The sequence below is a fragment of the Phascolarctos cinereus genome, unplaced genomic scaffold (genome assembly GCF_003287225.1).
Source record: "Phascolarctos cinereus isolate Bilbo 61053 unplaced genomic scaffold, phaCin_HiC Scaffold_1;HRSCAF=81, whole genome shotgun sequence".
Lineage (NCBI taxonomy): Eukaryota > Metazoa > Chordata > Mammalia > Diprotodontia > Phascolarctidae > Phascolarctos > Phascolarctos cinereus.
Genome location: NW_027555514.1, coordinates 263,207,391 through 263,231,494, shown reverse-complemented (window position 1 = coordinate 263,231,494; position 24,104 = coordinate 263,207,391). Strand labels below are relative to the sequence as shown.

At 42.0% G+C, this 24,104-nt stretch overlaps 1 protein-coding gene across 2 annotated transcripts in view; it reads right to left on the bottom strand.

The window, feature by feature from the left end:
• The window catches only part of PLXNC1 (plexin C1), a 229,315-nt gene that overhangs the window by 193,486 nt on the left and 11,725 nt on the right, over positions 1 to 24,104 (bottom strand). For both annotated transcript variants that reach the window (XM_021006436.2, XM_021006435.2), the window contains exon 2: positions 15,481 to 15,621. In XM_021006436.2, the coding sequence (XP_020862095.1) occupies positions 15,481 to 15,621 (141 nt within the window). The remainder of the gene's footprint in view (positions 1 to 15,480; positions 15,622 to 24,104) is intronic.

Below are 24,104 nucleotides of genomic sequence, written 5' to 3'. Positions count from 1 at the left end.
TGTGGGCAGGGATCACAGGATAACATTTGTAAGGCGCTTAGCACAGTCCCTGGCACATAGTAGGTGATTAATAAGGGCTTGTTTCCAGGTACAACATTGTGTCCAACAGAGGGCATAGGCACGGTGTCTTTTATACTGTAGCCGCTGAATAAAAATTTGTTGAATGGGAGATCATACAATCTCCATTTCCAGAGAGCTTAGATTCTCACTGTTTTTAGAATGAATAAATGAATTAATGAACATTTATTAAGCACCTAAAATGTGCTAGGCACTGGGGATACAGAGACAAAAACAAAACATTTTTTCTTCTCAGGTAGCTTATACTCCATTGTGGAGGGGCAAACAGGAAGTGCATAAATAAATAGATCAATCAATCAATGAACACAGTTGATTTAGAGGGACCTCAAATCCCACTACAAGGAAATGTTTCCCTTGCAATATTGTAATTCTGTTCACAGTCGACATCAAGCCATGCTGACTTTTTTTTTTCCCCAAGAAAGACTCATAGACTTGGAACCTTCCCACAAAAGAACTCCCAGCTCTCCTGGTTGCCAAGCTCAAAGTGGAGGAAGAGATGAAGATTAAGGCAAACAATGTCTGGGAAAATTCCTTCCTACAGCTGAGATTAGCCAGGTGGAGGCTCTGAAATGAAGGTGGCTCCTGATGGCAGAAGAGGGAGAGACCGTCAGACGCAGAGAAGTCTGAATTTTGAACCACAGCAAACAGCCTCAGCCAACACACATCCTTCTGTAGGCAGGGTCTTGGGCTGGATCCTGAGGCACTCCACTTCCTCTCCTATAGAACCTCAAGGCTCGCTCCAACCTAAACCAGGCTGGGCCACCTCCACATACAGAGTGCCAGCTCCAAGCTTTCTTGATGACAGAGGGAGAGTTAGGCTCAGATTTCCCATTATAAAGCCCTTGGAGGCCCATCTAGCCCTTCCCTTTCTTTTACAAATGAGGAAACTATGTCCCAGAGAGAGGAAGTGATTTGGGGAGAATCATGTCACCATACCAGGCCTCCGTTTCCATACCTGGAAAATAAGGTGGTTGAACCATATACCCTCTAAAATCCCTTTTGGTTCTAGGTCAGGGGTTCTTAAGCTGGTGTAAGATAGAAATGGTAAGAGCTAGGAATTGATGCTGTTTGAAATTTTGCTTCTTGGTGCAGGGCCATTAACCTTCATCTTACTAAAATGTAGAGAGGTCCTTGGATAGATTTCAGAGGGTCCATGAACTTGGATGGGGGGAAAAAATTACATCTTTATTTTCAATAATGGCTAACTTAGCACTTCCTCCAATTACGATAAACAGTTAAACAAACATTATTCTGAAATTTCAGCAGATTGCCAAAGGACCCCACGGGTCCTATGGTCTCTTTCAACTCTACGCCTAAGGGAAACAAGTCTCAGATGGTTAAACGATCTGGCCAAGACAGAGCATAGTATAATATACAAAATGTTGGACTTGAACTCAGGATGATATGGGTCGAATCTTACTCTAGATACTCACTAGCTGTTTGACGCTGAGCAAGACACTAAACCTCTCTGGGACTCAGTTTCCTCATCTGTAAAACGAGCAGATTGGACCTGCGGCTCCAACTCACCATGAGTCAATGGTCTTATGATCACACAAGTATTAAGGAATAGAACCCATGAGGGAACTGAGGGGATTAGGACAGTGAGTGGTGAATTGTGGGAATGCAGTGAGCCACATTGACTCCATCTTGTGACTCAATTCTGGAGCTAGCTTAGTTTCTGTTCAATTATGGGTCTAGTCCAACTTCTGTCTTATGAAAAAAACTTTATTCAATTGAGGGAATTGGAGAAAACTTCATGACACTGTCTGAATGTAGCCCTGCGTGGCTGGGAAGCTGGACCACCTCTACCGGCTGCTCAGAGATGCCTAACTAGGGACCTAGGTCACGCTGACCAGGAACTCAAGCAGACCCAATGATGGATGCAAGCGTTTTCTCACACTTGTGCATCGCAAGTAACCCACAAGTCTTATCTGAAAACCGGCCCCACATTGATCAGTTATTGTTTCTATGTTCCTTTGACTGTCTATAGACACTTGGGGGGAGTGAGACTCACACTGCCCCTCCCAACCTGGATAGTCTCCAATCTTTTCTCCAATTAGTAATCAAATTACCTAATGTTGGATTGTTTCCTTTTAATTAATTGGCCTTATTAGATTAATGGTTTTTAGTGTATAAAAATCTGTCTTTCCTTGTATTTGGGGTCCAGGCCTAAGCTGAGGAGGCATGGTCCTGCTTTGTTAGGCAACTGGTATGCATTGTTTAATAAACTGAATGGGTGTTGCCTGAGACAAACTGAGACCTGGGAAAGACCTTAATTTAGAAAGGCCAATGTCACCCACTGCGTCCTGGGCCATCACCAGTCTTCTTGACTCTGTCTTCGATGAGTCTTGGAGGACAGAGTAAGGTTGATGACTTTGCACAACCCTGCCTCATTTAAATCTAATTCACTCAAAAGCCAAGACATCACCCTCCTGATGTCATGGGTCCTCTTTGAGAATGAAGGACGAACAACAAAATCTATATGCTCAGAAGATCAAACCTTTGTTCTCAGGCATTTCATCTTTTTTTTTTTTGAGCTTCATTAATTTATTTATTTTTCGTTTTCAACATTCACCCCCACAAGATTTTGAGTTCCAAATTTTCTCCCCATCTCATCCCTCCCCCCACCCCAAGATGGAGTGTATTCTGAATACCCCTTCCCCTAATCTGCCCTCCCTTCTATCTCCCCCTTTCTCTTATCCCCTTCCCCTTCTATTTTCCTGTAGGGCAGGATAGATTTCTATACCCTATTGCCTGTATATCTTATTTCCCAGTTGCAAGTCATTTCATCTTTTACCCACCACACGTACACCTGAATCCAAGTTCTCTTGGCATCAAAATCTAGCTTGGGGAGGGAGAGGGGGAGTTTTCTTTCTAAATATTTCCACTCCTACTGCCACATAGTCCCCTCTGGCATGTTCTCAAGGTTCTCACGTTGGCTGAAGAACACCAAGTCACATGCCATGAAATCACCTTTGATGAAAGTCTTCAATGTCACCAAGTGAGGACTCCATGCCGCAGGCTATCAGAACAAGGAAACTACCACCACAAGAAAGTCACCAGGATGAGGAAAATAAGGGAGGAAAAAAAAATCTAAAACACTTTTCTTTCTTTCTTCACTAGCACTGTTGGGAAGGAAGCTACGACAGACCATGCCAAATCTCATTTCTCACGCCTCACTCACTGGCCATTTCTTTCTGATCACTTTCGTAGGAGATACGGCTCAGAGCCCCCACTCAAATGACAAACCCACCACCATTCTGGAAACATGAAATAGCTAAAGGAAGCAAGACACTTGCGCCCAAGAGTTATGAGGGTACTCCTAGGTTTAAACGGAAAAATAGAGACAAAATATAAAGACTAAAGTAAATTTCACTCACAGTTATTATTGCAGTTTTTTTTTCCTTTTAAACACTTAAATCAATTTAAAGCTCCAGGGAGAGAAGTGAGCTGCACCTTAAGGTTCTAAGTTCTATGAAAACTGGAGAGACGTAGAGTCAATTTAAATTTGGGGGGCCCCTGAATGATCTTTAGTGAGAGGGAACTGCAGTTTAGGGGAAGGGAAGGTGGGCTTCAGAGTACTCTGTAAAGAATTTGCTGCAAAGGCCACCTCCATATTTGGATGCTGTAAGTCACCAAGTATTCCTGCCATCTCTCACTGCCCCCTTGGTCCCGTGCCACTCCCTCAAATCTCAGGTCCCACTCTTGGCTCTGTAACCAGCTCTGCAGGGATCTGACCAATAGAAACTTCAGGTGAGGGCTAAGAATCACTTCTGTGTTTGGAAATCATCATTTCTCCCATCTTTCCTTCCATGTTATAAAAGACAATCAAAGGCAGATTTCAGCAGCTTAGCAGAAATCAAGGAAGATCTTGGCAGATTTCTTCAGTGCTAAATAGTTTAGTATTATGTCTTGATGCAGGAGAGAAAAGTCTCCCTGAAATTGTGTTTAGATTTGCCCTAAGGACTGAATAAATCAAGGCAATAAATGGGGAAGGGAATCTTGAGAGGTCTGCATAAAATAACTGTACCCATAATTGAGATTATAATGATAGCTTGCATTTCTAAACCACCAAACCCACAAACCCAGGTACAGCTAAGACGGCATTAGCTCCAGAGTCAGAGGACCTGGGTTCAAATGCGGCCTCTGATGCTTACTCCTGCAGTGACCTTGGATAAGTCTTTTATCTTCCCTGTCTCCTCCCTCCTCCCCCCAATCTATAAACTAAAAACTACAGCTAAGTTCTGATTAGTACAAATAATGAAACCACAATCAATCCCCTAATATAGTCCCATGCATTTGAATTTGTACCATTTGAGGTTATAATTACATAAAATGTGGCAGGCACCAGGCCTGGAGTCAGGAAGACCTGAGTTCAAATCCAGCCTCAGACACTTACTAGCTGTGTGACCCTAAGCAAGTCACTTAACCCTGTTGGCCTCAGTTTTCTCATTTGTAAAATGAGCTGGAGAAGGAAATGGCAAACCACTATGGTATTTTTGTCAAGAATACCCCAAATGGGGGCAGCTAGGTGGTACAGTGGGTAGAGCACCGACCCTGGAGTCAGGAGGACTGAGCTCAAATCTGGCCTCAGACACTTACTGGCTGTGTGACTCTGGGCAAGTCACTTAACCCCACTGCCTAGAAAAAAAAAAGAAAAGAAAAAAATACCCCAAATGGGATCATGAAGAGACAGACATGGCTGAAACAACTCAACAAAAACAACCACAAAAATAGTTCCAGCCCCATAGAATGAGTAATAAAAATTCTAATAATGCATGTGGCTACTTCAGGGGGAATTCCTTACTTGTGCTAATCAGGATCTAGCTAGAATGGCCTCTGAGATCCCTCCTTGCCCTAGATTTAGGATACTAGGAGTAGAACGCAGGTCTCCTGACTTCAAATCCCAACCCATGTTTTCTTCTCTTTTTCCCTATCATTAATCCTGTCCCTTGAGGTTCTTTCTTTTACTTCCAGGGATGAAAGTGAGACAGACAGAAGAGAGGAAGAAGAAGGAAGCTCCTCCGGCCCTTAACGTAAGGGCACAAATCACTTTACAAACACATATGATGTCATTTCAACCTAACAACCCTAAGAAGCAGACACTGGATGTATGATTAGACCCATTTTAAAGATAAGGATATTGATGCTGACAGACTCAACTTCCTGATGAATCCTCACGTAAGCATAATCTGGGGTGATACTTACTTACTATGTGCCCCAGGGTAAGTCACTTAACAACTCTGTTCCTGTGTTTCCTCATCTGTAAAAATAAAGGGAAGGGGCTTGATGACCACTTGAAGAGCCCTTTCAGCTCCAGCTCTAGATCCCATGAACTTGGCGATGTAGGCTGAGCTATATAGGCTGAGCTAATGTTGTCAAACCAATTCTACAAAGATTAAGTGGCATACTCCAGGTCACAGAAGAGCTGGGATTTGAACCCAGGTCTCTGGACTCCCATGCCTAGTTCTCTTTCCTATTCACAGAGCTGCCCCTATTTATCAATACATTAGCTTATGGGAAATGGTTAGGGAGAACTAACTTCAAACTATTTAAATCAGTGTTTTGGTCAAAGTGACTAGACCAGAGATTGTAAACTTGGAGCCAGAAAGGCCTTCAGAAGCCATCTAATTCAAATCCCTCATTTTACAAATAAGGAAACTGAGGCCCAGAGAGGTTACGTTGTAGAGATTCACACAATCAGTAAGCCACAGAGTTGGGATTTGAACCCAGGACTGGAACCTTTTCTACTATACCACAGTGATCTAGGACCCTCCACAATCATACAGGTAGTAAAACCCCAGAGACTTGAACCCAGGTCATCTGCCTTTAAATCCTGCTTGTGTACAAAAATTAAACAAATTCTCCTCTTAGAGATTTCAGTTCCAATGAACTCTCCTGCTTACTTAGCTGAGTAACTGTCAGCAAATCCCTTTTACTTCCAGTTTCCATTATTATTTTTAATGGGGGGACAGGGGTCTTCCTAGATCTAGATCCTAGGACCCCAGGAATACTCAGATCAAAGGTTGATTGATTATAGAGTTCACTAATAAGGCTTCTCCAAACTCACTAACTTTTCATCTGCTATGCTAATAAGACAGGTCAAGGTTAATGGGCCTGTACCAGAAAAGCAAATTTCCAAACACAGCATCAATTACCAGCTCTTACTATTTAGAAAAAGCTCTAGGCCCCTGCTTCTTCTGGCCCTGGAAAGTGAATCACTTTTCAGAATTCAGCAGGATCAGCTCAAAGTCCTCTCTGCCTCATAAGATGGGTTTTATTGGTTAGTGAAGAATTTGGTGGGTTTTCTCCCAAACACAGTTCGAAGTCTGACTTGTGGCCCATGCAACGGGAATTCCTAAGAGCTGAATACAGTTTGGCCCCTATTTTCTGCTGATCTCAGTGGAGACGCTGACAATTGAAAAATTATACTGTGCATTCATGTACAAAGAGGAAGTCAAAGGGGAAACAACCAGGATGGAAGCAGACCAGACATGTAGTAAGGAGAGGCAGTCAGAGGATGGGAGAATGAGTGAGTGGCACATCATTAACAGAATCCGAGGTGGCCGAGACACCTGGGTTCTTATTCCAGTTCTGACAACAACCAGGTGTATGTGGGGGACTCACTTGTCTTATCTCATAATCCCCCTTTGGGGAAATTCATGACAATGGCTACTTTAGAAGATTAGGTCCATAATAACTACTTTAGGGCACAGTAGCAGTTGGGGGAGAAGAGCTAGCCCATCCTATCTTCCTCTGTGGCACAAATTCCCAATTTTTTTTGGTTCCCCTTAATTTTCTTTAATGCTTTTCATATTCTTTATTCAACATGAAAGGAAATAAATTCTAGAATTTACCATACATATGTACATAAGAAATTAAACAAAAAGAATGATTAATTTCAAGAAAATAACAGAGATCTTTACCCAGTATCCCCTGTGATACTGGGTATCACACCCCAGGTTGGGAATCTCCAATCTAGAACACTGAGTAAACTCTTTAAGGCTTAGTGGAGAGAGCGCCGGACCTGATTTCGAATTCAGCCTCAGACACTTTACTAGCTGGGTGACCCTGAGCAAGTAATTTAACCTCTGCAAACTCAAAATTTTATAAATTTTGGAACTCAAAATTTTGTAAAAATGAATGTTAAAAATTGTCTTTACATACAATTGAAAAAATACTATTAAAATAAATATTAGCTATTATAACTATTATTACTTAACTGCTATTTGCCTCAGTTTCCTCATCTATAAAATGGGGATAATAACACCCACCTCCCAGGGTTGTTGTAAGGATAAAAAGAGATAATAATTGTAAAGAGCTTAGGACGGTGCCTGGCACATAACAAGTGCTTACTCAATCTTAGTTTTTGTTGTTGTTACTGTTATTAGCCTCAGTGATTCCTTTACTTCTGTCTTCATTTTCCTAGTGCGTAGCACAGTGCCCTGAACGTTGTAAGCACTTAATACATTTGGCTAATTGATGGAATGACCCGTAGGAAACCAAGTGCCATAGCCTCACCTCTAAGGTCTCTTCCACCTCTAATGCTGTAGCAGCTTCCAGAATCGTCCCACCCAGAGTGACCGGTGATAGAGGCAGCAACTAAGCAAAGAAAGAACTCTTAACATTCTGACTAGGCTTCCTTTCTTTCCCTGATCCAGGTTTTAAAGATAATGCTGTTGGACACAGTTGCCTTTCCCACCCACTTACAAGTGAAAAAGTCATCTGATATCTCAGCTAATGCTCAAAAATCTTCTGCTTTGAAGTGGCACCAAATTTTCATCAAAGCTCCATCACATTTCATATTCAAAGGACAGTCAGAATTTGGGGAGAACAGAAGTTGGGTGAAAACTCTTTCTAACCACTGATCCAAAGAAGCAGAGACTCCCACATATGTGGCCAAGTGCACCCAGATTTTGATCATTTAGGGAACAATTATCCAATTTGTGGATAGTCCCAAGTTTTCTTCTCTATCATTATTCCTGTACCTTGAGGTTCTTTTTTTTACTTCCAGTGATAAACACAGCATCAATTACCAGCTATCACCATTACTAGTGATAGACAGTCATAGGAGAGGAAGAAGATGGCCAAGGAGCTACAATCCACTGATCCTTTAAGGGTACATACATGTATTAGCTCATTTCAACCTAACAACACTAAAAAGCAGACACTGCAGGTATGATTAGACCCATTTTACAGATGGGGACACTGATGCTTAGAGATGTTAAGTGACTCGTCCATGATTACATAGTTCCTCCTTGCTAATGGTTTTATTAAAATACTCTCCTTCCACATCTCTGCCTCCTCAGCTAAAAGCCCATGTTCTAAAAGAAGGTTTTCCTGCTACCTCTTATTGCTAGTGCCTCCCCTCTGAGATTTCTTTCAATCTTGTGTACATCTTATTTTTACACAGTTGTTTGCGTGTTGTCTTCCTCCATCAGAATTTGAGCTCCTTAAGATCAGGAGCATAGTTTTATCTTTCCTGTGCATGCCTGGCATGTAATAAATCCTTAATAAAATGCTTGTCAATTGGGAATTGAAAAGGAGTTTGAAAATAGTGGACAAGGGGGATCACTACATTAATTACTTTGCAGACGCACAGAATTTTTTAGATTTGAAAGAACACTGAAAGCATAGTGCCTCAACTTTTATCCAAATAGTTAGTGCCATTGGTACATAACCAACAAATGGTCATCTAGAATCTGAACAGCTTCCAGGGAAGGGGAACTCGCTCCCATGCCATTCTCAGTCAGTTCTGAGATGTTCTTAGGCTCTGGAGGTCAAACACAGGAATTACCTCATCAGTCAACATTGCAGACGACTTAAAAAACCCAACTTCTCATGAGCCCTAGTACCCAGAACTCAGGAAGCCATTTCTCCATACCCAGATGGTTCCCTAAAATCTCCCAGGCTACCAGATTAAACCCTTTTCTGAGGCCTTATCCTCCTAGAAATGATGGTTCCATGTTAACTTGGAGGGGGGGCGGTTGTTGTTGTTCGTCCTTCCTTCTTGAAGACGACCATGACATCAGGGAGGTGATGCCGTGACATGCAAGTGAATTGGATTGAAGTGAGGCAGGACTGTGCCAAGTCACCAGCCTCACTTTCTCCTCCAGAGCCATCTGGGTCCAGTGGGGAGATATAGATCAGGACGACTGGAGATGGCCCCCAGGAAGAGGGCAAGTGATACTGAGAAGAAGGGAGAATCTTGGTTAGGAATCACCAGTTTATCTCATTTGGCTATGCTTCTAGACTTCGGAGGTTCTAAGCCTAGGGTCTAGGTGCTTTGTTGTTGGGATTTTGCATTTTCACATATTTTGATAACTGTATTGCAGTATAACTAGTTTCCTTTGTAATTCTATGTATTTTATTCTTTTTAAAAATAAATTTATTATTTTCGGTATTCATTTTTTAAAATTTTGAGTTCCTAATTCACTCCCTCCCTCTAATCCTTCCCTAACTCATTGAGAAGGCAAGCAATATATCAATTATACATATGAAATCATGCAAAACATTTTCAGGTAATCCTTTGCATTTTAAAAACATACTCTGAGAAAGGGTCCAGACTGCCAAAAAGGTCCATGACACAATGCAAGTCAAGGCAAACATTTATTACTTGTTCTGGGCTTAGAGTCAAGAAGGCTTATCTTTCTGAGTTCAAATCCATCCTCAGACACTTACTAGCTGTGTGACCCTGGACAGGTCACTTAACCCTGTTGGCCTCAGTTTCCTCATCTGTAAAATGAGCTAGAGAAAGAAATGGCAAACCTCTCCAGTATCTTTGCCAAGAAAGCCCTAAATGGGGTCATGAAGAGTTGGACACAACTGAAAAACAAAATGGACTAAAACATAAGGAGCAAGTATAAAACCTAGGGAGACATATGTTACTAGCAAGGAGATAAGAAAAATAAAGACAGTTCCTGCCCTCAATGACCCTGTAGTCTAATAGGGGGAAAGGACACATAAAAGGAATTTGAAAAGCAGGAATTGGAGGTCTGGGGATGGGGAAGAAGAGTAACCAAAGAAGAAGACCACTTCCTGTTCTACAGAGATTTCTATCACTGCAAAGACTTGTGGACCGACTAACGCAAAGAAATCATGAGGACATAAGTTCTCAAGGGAAAATTCTGTCTCTAGGCAGGACAATGGGAAGTGCCTGCTCATCCTTAAGCAATCATCTCTACAATTCTCCAGTCTCTGTGCCCCAGTAACCATAACTTCATCAATCTCCTAACTTTGTACCACACCCCCCCCATTCATCTTCCCACTCTGGACCACCCTCAGTTCTTGCTTTCTCTCCTCTGCCCAGCTGTAAGACTATAAATCGGTCAGTCGCATTCCACTTGGTAGGCAAGCTTAGTTACGAGATTGGCAGTGTCTGTGTATGTCCACGGTAAGATTCTCTCCCGGTGTACATGAGCGATAAACATGCTTCGGCTAAGCCAGGAAAAGACACAGGACCGGATTACATCTTCAACAACCATAATCTGTCTCTAATAGGAAATCCTCAATGATAGGCTCTGAAATGACCTCTGGTAGCTTCCAATGAAGGGAAGAGAGGGATTTCAAGAGACCTCATCAGTCGGCTTCCTTCTGCCATCCCCCTCTACAGCACCCCAGACCTGTGCCTAAGCCTCATCTCTCTCCCTCCCCAGGAAAACAGAGTCAGAGCTCTCTGTGTATAAAATCTCTTACTGTATTTTTGGTGGCACATTGGTTAACTTCAAATTCAATCTTTAACAAGTGGATTGGCTTGGGGAAACTGTCAAAATGTTCTTCGTTGGACTGTTCCTGTAAAGCCCAGTAGGATTTACCTCAGAGGGCATTCAGGCAGCTAGGCAGCTGAGTGGATTCAGTGCTCAATTCCAAGACTCCAAGTGTCCTCCCAGCCATGTGACCCTAGCTAAGTGACTTAACCTCCCCCCTCCACCTCAATTTTCTCATCTGTAAAGTGTGGATGATAATAATAATACCTATCTCCCAGGGATGCTGTAAGGACAAAATGAAATAATATTTGTAAAGCATTTTGATAGCCTTGAAGTTCTGTATCAAAGCTAGTTGTTGTTATCATTATTACGTGGTACAAACTTCTCATTTTAGGCCACACAACTGATAACTGGAAGATACAGGATTTGAAATCAAGTCTTCTGACTCCAGAGGGCAGCTAGGTAGTACAATGAATAGAGTACTGGGCCTGAAGTCAGGAAGACTTAACTTCCTGAGTTCAGATCTGGCCTCAGACACTTATTAGCTGTGTGACCCTGGGCAAGTCACCTAACCCTCTTTGCCTCAGTTTCTTCATCTGTAAAAATGAGCTGGAAGAGGAAATGAAAAACCACTCCAGTATCTTTGCCAAAAAAAAAAAAACCCAAAATGGAGTCCTGAAGAGTAGGTCATGACTGAAAACACTTGAACAACTTCTGACTCAAAATCTAGCACTCTTTTCCTACACTTTTCTACACTGTATACACCATATTTTTTTTTCACTTTTTCCTACAACTATACTTACAGGATCTCTAATTTTATCAGTTTGGGGACCTCTTCCACCAATGCCGATTGCAAGCCTTCTACTACAACTTTGTAGGCAATACTAAGAATTGTTGTGGCCAAGAGAAAAAAAATCTTATCAATCGATGTCCCTTCCAGTTATGAGCCTTTTGGAACTCAGCCAGGCTTGTTTCTTTCAGATGACAGATGAAAGCTGTCATGTGGTCTGGTTTCAAAGCCTTTCTAATTTGGCTGGACCCGGAAGAAACTGTAGCCTAGGTGGAGCATCAGAACTGAACTTTGGTAATGGTGGTGGGGCATAGATTTCTGACTCTGAAATGAGAATTTTAGGGGAAGTGATATCAAAAGATTAGATTACAAATGCTCATATTTTAAAATGTCATTGTTGAGGAAGCCCTGAGATGGTTGCCCAGTTCACGGATCAGATTTGGCTACAAATTGTCGTCACCTCTTTGTCAAGGAGAATTGAGGATGCGGTGGTAAGAATATCAATAACTGAAATTTACATAGCGTTTCTACAAAGTACTTGCACATACATGAACCCACTGAGCCTCACAAGAACACTGCCATTATTGGCCCTATTTGATAGATGTTTAAATAAATTCATAGTCACTTAGCCATGATCACACAGCTATTAAGTATCAGAGTCAGGATTTGAACTCAGTTATTTACAAGCCCTTTGGGGATGGATCTAGCCCCACAAAAATGATAAACTATATAACTGCTAAAACCCTTCTCTGATGCCTCATCATGGTATGGTGGTGACCCTGGGTTTTTGAAGGCTATGTTGTCAGAGCACCAATTCTGGCAGGTACGAAAAGGTTATAAGGAGATTTCATGCTAAATTAAGCAGCAATAAAGACTTGTGCCTAAGTACAATTCTTCATGTTATTAGATTATTTCTTTAACAGCCCTTTCAGGCTGGAAAGAGTCAGTGATAGACTGTGTAGCCTATGTCTAAGGACCAGGCTAGCTAGGATTTGGAAAGCTTATCAGCAAGTTGACCGGAAGCTGCTAAGGGCTGGGTCATAATCACTCTTGGAGAGGGTATATGGAAGTGTTGAAATTGGCCTTGGGGGAGGGAGATCAGAAGGTCATAGATACAAGGGTAGGGAACCTGCCTCAGGCACCCCTGGATTAGAACAAGAAGGGCCCTCAGAGGTCATTTTGGTATCATGGAAATTATATTAGATATGAATTCAGAAGCTGTGGGTTTGAATCCAGTCCTGCCACATATTAGCTGTGTGACATGAAGTAAATCACCTCTCTGGGTGTTAGTTCCTCATCTGTAAAACAAGGAGACTGGATTACCAGATGACGTGTAACCCTTATGAGTCTATAACTCCCTGTATTTTTACAGAAGGAGTAAAGGGAGGTTCAGAGTGGTTAGATGACTTGCTTAAAGTCACACAGCTACCAAGTTTGCAGAGCCAGAATTTGAATCCAAAGCTTCAGGATCTGCATCTATATATAAGATACAAGTTCCACCCATATTAATAAGGCTTCCTCAAAAGAAACAAAAGACAAATCAGCAAATATTTGTTGAGAACTTCATAGGACTTTCTCAGGCAGAGAGACTGTTGTCTGCCCTTCATTTTCAAAGAAGGCCAATGAGAAATATATAGATGAAGACAGCACCACTTCTATCACGGCTATGACCACGTAGTCTGAGGAGACCGATTGTTTTTGTCTTCCATGACAGCGTAAGGCGGTATGGGTCTAAAATGAGTGGCCCAGCCTGGAGTAGAATTGCAGGGCAGGTGCAATCACCTAAGGTTAGAGTGAGAAGGTGGGACTGAAGCTGAACAGGTAGGGGGATTTGTTTTGACAGAGAGGAGGAAGGCAGCTCAGGCCACATGAGCAAAGATATACAAATGAGAATGAATAAGGCTTCTCCATTCAGAAAACAGGAAGAAAACAGGCTGGTTGGAGTAGGGGGTTGACATAGCATGGTATAAAAATCACAGAATTTTAAATTTATTAGTAATGAACTAAACTCCTAGTTTAAAGATAATCTAAGGCAGCTTCTTCACCCAGATAAGGAAACTGAGTCTCAGAGAAGTAAAAACGACTTCCCTAAGATCAATTAACCAGGACTTATAAAGAGCCCTCTACGATAAAATGAATTAATGTGCTTTGCAAAGCCTCAAGGCAACTACATGAGTGCTAGTTACGTACCAGACACTGTCCTAGGTGCTGACCATACAGACATAAGATGAAAGAGTCCCTGCCTTCAGGGAGCTTATATTCTATAGAAGTAGTAGATCACTTTTGAAAAGGGATATTCAAAACACTGAATTAAATTTAATTCGCTAAACATGGATTAAGTCTCAGTATTCTAGATACTGTGTTAGATGCTGGGGATACTGAATCTATAATTCCCTATGCCCTTGGGGCCTTTCTTGACCTCCTTACTGTGCTGCGATAGATCATTCCTGTCTCTCAACTCCTATAATACAGCCATTATAGATTCCCCATCACGCACTTTCTATAGGTTGGAAAGGCTAAGAGGAGATAAGGCATAGATAGTATCTGCCCTTAACAAGCTTAGAATCTAATATCGGGAAGAAACAAGATGTGACAATAGCCAAAGCAGAATTCTAAACTAAGAGTTACAAGTTTAGAGTAAAAATGCAGCCTGCACTAAGAGACTTTAGGAGTACTGGGCTAGAAGGCAAAAGCCTGGTTTGCATTCCTAGCTCTTTAGGCCACTATGACTCACATGGAGTAGCTATTTGGTGTTTACCGATGATGCCGATCTGAATTCTGATTACGGAAACAATGATGACTACATAATTATGGGCTAGTCAGTCAACTTCTCAAACTTTTGTCATAGAATAAATATTACTTGTTCATACATATATATATGTAATATATATATATATATATAATATATACATATACATATATATATATTTATATATATACATATACATATATATACGTATACATATACATATACATATATATATATATATATATTGGGGTGGGGGTCAGTATCTCTGATTTCACCATTCTGGGGAGCTTCACAGTAGATCCTGCCTCCACCCATACACATGGGCTACTCATCAGCTACTTATACTCTTAAATAGTTGTGTTAGGCACCAAGGGACCAAGGGACTTTGCCCAGGAACATGTCTTCCTGACTCTGAGGGTGGCCCTCTGTCTACTACACCACATCGGCCCCTTTCTGTACGTTAAATCCATCCTATGCAGGGTTTTTGAGATTCTGAGCTCCATAAGAGCTTTCTGGTATGTTTTAGGAAAAGGGGCTGTGAAATTCACCCTCCATGGGGAGAGAGTGGGCGGAAGAGAGGGATCACCTGATTCTTCTTCTGTTAAAGCCCTATAATCCATCATCCCTATGAGGGAAAGATAATTCAGGTACATAATACGTCTCCATTATCCAGGAGATGAAAGGGAAAGGTTAAAAGACTTAGAAAATTGTGAGTCAGTGACAGAGTTGGGACCAGTCCCCCATTTACCTCACACAGGGATTATGTGAGTAATGAAGTGAAAATATCTTAGAAGCCCTCAAGAGAAAAGACCCTGCCTTACTGAATACATATTGGAGTTGGTACATGGAGGGTTTCTGAACTTCTTTCTCACTATTCTCCCTGGTGTTCTGTGTACTCTAGGAAAACAACTGGCTTATTTGTGGAGAAGTAATGATAATAATACTATCTCTCCCCACCCCCACCAAAAAACAACAACAAAAAAATACCCACGTCACAGTTAAATTGAGAGGTAACATGCTTCTTTTGATCTTCCCCTTGTATCCAGCCTAGCTACAAAATAAAGGCCTGTGCTATTTATTAAAATTAAATAATTAAAAATTTTTTAAATAAATAAATAAATAAAAGAGGCAAAGGAAATCACTGAGTGAGTACCAACCTTGAGTAACTGTCCATCTCCAGTTCCCAAGAACAGAACTGTCCTGTTCAGGACTACGGTAGCATAAACAGATGTCAAATCCGAATGAATTAATGTCGAGGACTCAATCGGTTGGACTGCATTTGGTTCCGTGTCTTTCCCCTACACACAGAGACATATTCAAAACAAAACAAAACAAAAAAACAGTAAATTTCTAAATGTTATGTTAATCAAACTTCCAAAATGCTACTCATCATTTCCCAGGAGGGCTCTCAATTCTTGGCAGCTTGCCCGTTTTCCAGAAAGGAACACAAAAATGGTCATGGCAGTCCACTCTTCACCTACCAAATCACCACACAGGCAAATCCTAAAGCAAACCATTTGTTTACTACTACATTAGCATGTATTGATTGCCAACAGTGGGAGAAGGGCCCATCCACTTAACGATCCAATGCTGGGATGGGAAGCCAAGTTCTACTTGACTGCCAGCAGAGAGAGAGAGAGAGAGAGAGAGAGAGAGAGAGAGAGAGAGAGAGAGAGGGGGGGGGGGGAGAAAGCACACAGTGTTGAAAAGGGAGGGAAGAAATTGAGTCCTTTGCTATTGCCAGCAGCTCTGAACCTCTCGCTTCTTCCATTTTCCTTCCATTTCCCAATATTTGAGCTATGTTTTGGGGCTAGCTAGGTTGGGAACTCCCTGACCCAGTGAAGGGCTGTTCTACAGGGTATGAGCCATTTTTTCTAGACTGTGATAATAAAGGAAAGGAATGAATATTGATAGAGTTAAGTGAGGTTCCAGGGGAGTACATTTACAGTAGAATAAAGGGAACTTTGTGTGGATGTCAAGATAAGGAATAGATTGCTGGCAACTGGTTTATATGATCAGAGAATTATCATCATCATCATCATTACTACTACTACTAATGTTAATATTTTCATTTCAGTGGTCCCAATTTGTGATTCCATCTGTATAGAAGTTCCCTGGTGGAGGACACTCTCACTACCAATACGGATAAGTAGCAATTCTGTAATTTGTAGTCTCAGAGAATCTGGAGCTCTGAGAGATTGGGACCCACCCAAGGTCCCACGGCCATTGTGTATCAGACTTGGGACTTGATCCCAAATCATCCTGACTCAGAGGCCACATAATAACAACAATGACCAGGCCCAGGACCATTTCTATATGAACTCCAGAAAAGACAGTCATAATAATGATAATAATATTCACGATTATCTAGCTAAGTCCCAATTAGTGTGAATAAAGAAGCCTGAAGTGGTGGCATTATTTTAATTTGCATTGCATATTTCCATTGGGCAGGAACCAAGCACCACATTTTAACATAATTATAACTTCAAATAGTGTGAATTGGAATACATGTGCCCACTTCAGGGGATTCATTGTTTCCATTAATCGGAGAACCCACACCAAGTGCTCTACCCAAATTTAGAGCTATCTCCACTCCAAATGTTCATGTGGACTATGCTTGCCCGACCCATGGAAAAGCCTTCTAAGCACGCATTGGTCTGATGAGCCACACTTGGACACACTGGACCCTGACCCCAACAAAGGCCACCAACCACCCAGATTAATTAATCTGATACTCTACAATCCTTTGAGGGAGGTGCTATTATTATTCCCTTATTACAGATGAGGAAACAATTCACATGGAAAGGAGGGAAGCAGGGCCAGAATTTGAACCCAGGCCCCCAGACTCCAAACCCAGTCTTTTTCTATAATACCACACTAATGGTGATGGGGGTGTGAACCTGTAGACAGTGCAGTTTAGGAGGAAATGGAAGGCATTATTACAAGTTGGTGGCATTTGGACATATTCAATATAAATACACTAAATATAACATTCAAATGTATTTGCTTATTTTTTTTCCAAAGTCACTCTTTAAAATTAGAATAGATATATTGTTTTTAAAAAGTCTGTAATATCACTTGGCAAAGTAACTAATTCCTGCCTTCGACTGCAGGAAACTGAGTTTATAGCACAGATCTCTGGGAGATTTGAGGCCAGAAAAATCTGATGAAGACAGTAGACAGTCAACACAGTTGGAACCCTCACTTTATCTTCCAAAATTCAGTTTCTAACTATACTAAGATTTCCAAGAGTGGGTTTTAAGCCACTTGATAGGCCAGACGATGAACTATGGAGCCTCTGACAGCAACTGGTAAAACCTTATTCACTATACTTTGTTGTTACCAACACTGTTTATGTCTTTCAATTTCTGTCTTATTAAATATTCATTATTTTTAAACCCACTAAGTTTCATTAACTTCTAAACTAAATGGATTCATGAACCTCTAAAGTGTTGCTTATAATTCCTTGTTGAAGTTAAATTGGGGAAGGGGGAGAGAGAAGGACGAAGGGAGGAAGAGAGAGACACACACAGAGAGAGGAGCAGGAGGAGAAGAGAAAAAAGAAAGGAATGAGAGAAGAGAAGACAGAGGGAGGGAGAGAGAGAAAGGAAGAAAAAAGAGAGAAAGAGAAGGGCAGAGGAAGAAGAAAAGAGATGGGGAATGGACAAGGGAGAGAGGTAAAGGAGAGGAAAAAGAGGCAGTTGAGGGAATGAAAGAGAGAAAGGCGAGAGAGGGAGGGTAAGAAAAGGAACACAGAGGAATTGAGGACAAAAAAGGAAGGGAGAGAGAAGATAGAGAGAAAAAGAAAGGGCGAAAAAGAGAGAAAGGTATGGGGGAAAGGAAGACAGAGGAAAAGGTAGAGAGAAAGAGGGTAAGAAGAAGAAAGAAAATGAGAGGCAGAGAGAAAAGGTGAACAGGGGAGAAAGGGGGAGGGAGGGGGGAAGGTGGAGAAAGATAAGCCTAGATCAAAAGGGGTGAAAGAAAATGGGAGGGGAGATGAGAGGGATGATGAGATAGGGAGGCTGGAGAGGAAGGGGAAGAAGAAGAGAGGCAAAGGGGGAAATAAGATGGGGAAAGAGGAGAGGAGGGGAGGGGAGGGGAGGGGAGGGGAGGGAAGGGGAGGGGAGGGGAGGGGAGGAGAGGGGAGGAGAGGGGAGGGGAGGGGAGGAGAGTGAGTAAAAGGGGCAATAAAATGGGGAGAGATAAAGGGAGAGAGAGGAAAGGGGGAGGAGGAGACGCCATTGAGCAAAGAGCCTTCCAGTGCACCATGGTTACTTTTTCAAGCAAAAAAAAAATCATAATCTAAAAGGTTGGCTCATTTGCATAATATATGCTATAGTGAACTCAGTTTAGGAAGACTTTCAGAAAACACATTAGAGACTTTTTTTCCCTTTTAAAAGATACTTTCTGTGCAATTGGAGAAAATGAAGCACTGTCCTATTATAACTGAAATGTTTTAAAAAATCTCTGTAGGTCTGAGGTAAGGAACAAGAGATTCCTGTAGAGATAAGGCAGCTTCATGACTCTGAACGGTAAAAGAAAAGTCTTATGACCTTTACAATTTAAAAAAAATCACTTTAAAAAGGACCGGGATTAGTCTATTTATGATCATTATGAACTCATGATCCTCAGACCATGGGTATTTTTTTTTTATTAAATATGTGAGCACCCCAGAGAGTCAAACATGTAGAATTAGGCATGGTGTCTGCCACCAGAATGGAAAATTTCTACCACCTCTGTCTTCTTAAAGAGCCTTTATATTCTTTTACCCAGAGGCATAGAAGGAAAAAAAAAGATGCTAAAGGATGTGGAATGATCAATAGAGGTCTAAGAAATACGTCATGATAGGAGGACTTTATTGCCATGTGATAGGATGCATGTGAAAAATGTCTCCTCATAAGAGAGAACCCAGAGGCTAAAGGGGAAAAGAAGTGGAATCAAAATTACCCTCTCCCCCATCGTTATGGCCTCTTGCTTATGTGTATTTCTCAATAATTATAGTGTCTAAAATAAGCCTGGGATCAATCGCCCTCATAAGTACGGTGTCCATTAAAGCCAAGTTCATCGTTAGGTGAGTAACAATAGAATGAGATCATAGGATCAGAGATTTAGAACTGGAAAGGACCTTAGAAGTCAATGAGTCCAATCTTATTTGACAGATGAGGAAACTGAGACTTCTAGACATTAAGTATCAGAGGCAAGATTTGAACCAGGTATTCCGGACTCCAAGAACTGAAGGCTATTTATTACACCATGCTGCCTAGGGGTGTCTACACCATGGTGTCAACCTCAAATTGAAACAAGGACCACTAAACCACACATAATGATCCCTGTGGGCTATATATTGACTTAGGAAAAACCACACACGTTTATCTGTTTCTTTTTAATTTATTAATACATCAATACATTAAAATCAGATCAGAACCACATGGTTGGCACCTCACCAGCCCTTTGTTTGACACCTCTGCTCTTCATCAGTTAAAGGCCAAGAGTCAAGAGCATTTCAAATCCCTCCCAGCACCAAAATGGATAATAAAAATGCTATGCTTCCATCGCCACTGAATCCCCAAATACAGAACCAGTAGCTCCAAGTTGAGTTTGGGATTGTTTTCTACCTTTGACCACCCCTTCCTCCATGCCCAAAAGGCTTCCAAAAGCACACAAAGGTAATCTCTAGGGAATCTTCCATCTCCTAGTGAAGCTAAAGTTACTGAGGCCCTTGTGAAATACAATTTCAATTCCACTTGTAATATGCATTGGTATGGGATGTCAGGAACACACACAACTCTCCCACTTTGTGCCTTTTCCTGTACAACCTGCCATTTTCACTGTGAAAATTACTTTTCAGTTAAAATCACTTCAAGCCAAAACCTATAATTACAAACTCATGCCCCTCTGATAATGTTGACTTTACCCTGGCAAAAAAGAAAATACTTATAGAGAGAAGAGAGCGGAGTAAAGGTCAGGCCTGATTGAAGAACTGACTTGATGAGAATATAGGATCATGGGATTTAAGGTCCTTATCCTATATGAGTGTAAAAAATGGGGGGTGGGAAGGGAGGGAGGGAGTACTGGCTAAGGAAGGCCAGTCCTGACAGCAAGCCCTTTGGTGAGACTGCTCCCAGGACTGGACCTTCAGTGGCCATTCCCACTGAGGCCCAGACAAGTGAAATCTCCTTGTCCACCTGGTCAACTGGATGAGCCAAGATTCAAACACAAATTAGTCAGAGTGGCTTAGTTCACTTTTTACTATGTACAACCAGGGACAAGTCACTCAAACCCTATGAGCCACTGTCTCCTTATCTGTAAAATGACAGGAGCTTAGGTGAGATGACCTTTTAGGTCCCTCCCAGATTTAGATTTCTGATATTATGATCGTCCAAGTAAACCACCTTGCCTCTGGGGGTGGGCAGAATAATTACTTCCTTGATATTGCAACAGACAAGAAATCTGAATACCTAGTTGTCCCTCAAAAATTTAAGATCCCCTCTCTGTATCGCCTTTCTGGGAGTCTGAAAGATGTTAAGAGAAACAGGGATTGTTAGATTCACACCCCCCTCCCTCCCAACTTCTAATTTCACCAAGTTACGGTAAGAATACGGTAAGAATTTATATGTCACTCATTCAATAAACATTTATTAAGTGCCTATTATGGGCCAGGCACTGTGCTAAGTGCTAGGGATACAAAGAAAGGTAAAAGCTCTGGGTTCGCTAGGAGCTTACAGTCTTATGAGGGATACAACATGCAAACAACTGTGTAAAAAACACACTATATACAAGATAAATTGGAAGGCACTCAATTCTTGAGGGGGATCAGGAAAGGCTTCCCACAGACAGTGGGATCGTAGAGGAGATGGAAAGAATTCCAATCCTGGAAAATGGCTAATGAAAATACACTGAGTCAGAAGATTGTGTGATTTGTGGGAGGAACAAGGAGAGCAGTGTCAATGGGTCAATCAAACAATAAATATTCATTAAGCACTTACTACGTGATAGGCAAGTGATGGAGATACAAAAAAAAAAAAGATGCAAAACTCAATCGCTGCCCTCAAGAAACTTACAATCTAATGGATCAAAGATGACATAGAAGTGGGGTAAGGTGTAAGAAGATAGGAAAAGTCAGGAGGACCTGAGTTCAAATCTGACCTCAGACACTTAGCATTTAGTAGCTATGTGATCCTGGGAGGGGGGAGGAGGAGGGCAGGGGGGAGGAGGAGGAGGAGGAGGAGAAGAAGAAGGAGAAGAAGAAGGAGAAGGAGAAGGAGAAGGAGAAGAAGAAGGAGAAGGAGAAGGAGAAGGAGAAGGAGAAGGAGAAGGAGAAGGAGAAGGAGAAGGAGAAGGAGAAGGAGAAGGAGAAGGAGAAGGAGAAGGAGAAGGAGAAGGAGAAGGAGAAGGAGAAGGAGAAGGAGAAGGAGAAGGGAAAGGTAGAGGTCATCAAGTTATGAAGGGCTTTGAGCACTACAACAGAGAATTTTATATTTGGTCCTTGAGGTGATAGGGAGTTTATTGAGTTGGGGGAGGGTGTGTGTGTGTGTGTGTGTGTGTGTGTGTGTGTGTCTTGTGTGTATGACTTATTAGTCCTTAGCTTTAGGAAGATGGCAGGGAGACCACCTAGCAAATAAAGGCAATGATCCAGGCATGAGGTGATGAGGGCGTTCCCAAGGGTAAGTGGCAGGGTCAGAATAGAAGGGCAGGAGAAGTACGTGAGATACTTCAAAGATCAAATCAACGTGACTTGGCAACAGATTGGATATGGGAGATGGAGGGGGTGGTGAGAGTGAGGAGTCAAGGATGATGCCCAGGTTTTGAGCCTGAGGGACTAGGAGGATGGTGGTATCCATCACAGTAATGGGAAAGTTAGGAAGAGGGGAGGACTTGGTGGGGAAAGTTAAGTTCTAGACATGTTTAGTTTAATGTCTATAGGATATTTGGTTCAAGATGCCCAATAGGCAGTTGTAGGTGGGAGATTAGAGATCAGCCGAGGTTGCTGTGGTTGCTTCGTTCAGTTCTGTCCAACCCTTCATGATCCCATTTGGGGTTTTCTTGGCAGAGATACTGGAGTGGTTTGCCATTTCTTTCTATGGCTCATTTTACAGATGAGGAAACTGAGGCAAAAAGGGTGAAGTGATTTGCTCAAGGTCACACAGCTAGCAAGTACCTGAGGCCAGATTTGAATTCTGGTTCTCCTGACTCCAGGCCCAGAGCTTTGTCCACTTGACCACCTAGCCTTCCTCCTGAAGAGCTTAGGGCTAGATAAGTAGATTTGAGAATCACGGGATGTAGAGATGATAAATGAATCCCTGAGAGCTGATAAGATCACCCGATGAAATAGCATAGGGAGAAAAGAGAAGAAGTATCTAGACAGGAAATAGAAAGAGAGAAGAGAGAGAGGGAGATAAGAGAAGGAAAAAACTGCCACCATTGTTGGGAACTGGGTTAAATTCCCTACTCTTTGGCTTATTCTGTGTGACTTTGGCCCAGTTGATGACCCTTTCTAGGCCTGTGGTCTTCATCTGTATAATGCAAGGGTTAGACTAAATGGTCTTTGAAGTTCCTTTCAACTCTAGAACTGGGACCTATCCTTAATAGATCATCACTAGTCCAGCTTTCTGCAACCCAACATTTTCTCCAACATGCGTGTTTGCTAGTCAACGTCCTGATGCAAGGACCAGCACTGCCCTGTATGGCACTGTCCATGGTGGGAACAGTTCCTCTCAGTAGAAGAGAGCCAACTATGAAAGACCCTCAGTCAGTCAGTCAACAAGCAATTATTAAGGGCTCTGTATGTGCCAGGCACCCAAGCGATGGAGATATAAAAAGCAGGAAATAGTAAGCTCAGACCTTAGACAACCTTTAGAAGCCATGAACAGTAAATCAATCAAAGCCTGAAGCCCATTCAGCGTCTGTAGGGGTTGGGAAGAGGGGCCTCCCAGGCAATTTCACAATAATGAGAAAGGGGGCTCTAGCCAGGAACTACTTTCTTTGCTTGTTTCTGTGAAATTAAAAAAAAAAAAAGGCAGGCTCCAGGGAGACCTGGAGACCTGCACAAAAGGGACTTTAACACCTGTGGAGCTGAGCAAAAAGGGTAAGAGGACCCCCTGTGGCCAAAGACTTATTCTTCCTCCCTTCTGGCCTATTTTCCACCTAGCCCATCTCTGCCCCCTTAGGACCTAATCAGGAAGGCAGCTCTCAGCCTCCCCTGGCCAATTTATTATGTATAATTTATTTCTGAATGGCAGCCTTTGCTTGGCCCTCGGTGCCTAACCAGGCTAATGCCTTTTAATGGTACCTGTCCTTTAGAGACAAAATCCAATCTCGACTGGGCTTTTTGAAACTTCTCCACATTTGAAGCATTCTTGGTTCTTTGAGGTGCCAATCTCCGCCTCTCCATCAGATCTAACCACAAGGTTTCAGGGACACTGAAGCCAGACGAGTATCTGTGTGTGGGGCGTGTGTGTATGTGTGTCTCAAGATCAAGAAAGAGCTAAAAAAGCAGCCTGCACACAGTGGACACTCTCTGCTTCTTGTAGAATCCTCTGAGTTTCACCGTGTGTATGAAAGGGCTCATTTGAGAGGATGTTTGTTAAATCTACGATTTTTTTTTACATGGGGCAAAAAAGTCAAGATGAAGAATTTGTACAAAATTATTCTTTGGTAGAAACAGCAGAAAGGGAAATTTGATAACAGTATAGGGCTGTAAAAGCTTAGGTGAGGCTTTGTGCTTCAGTTTCCCCATTTATAAAATGAGGGAGGGCACCAATCTAGGAGACCTCTAAAGACC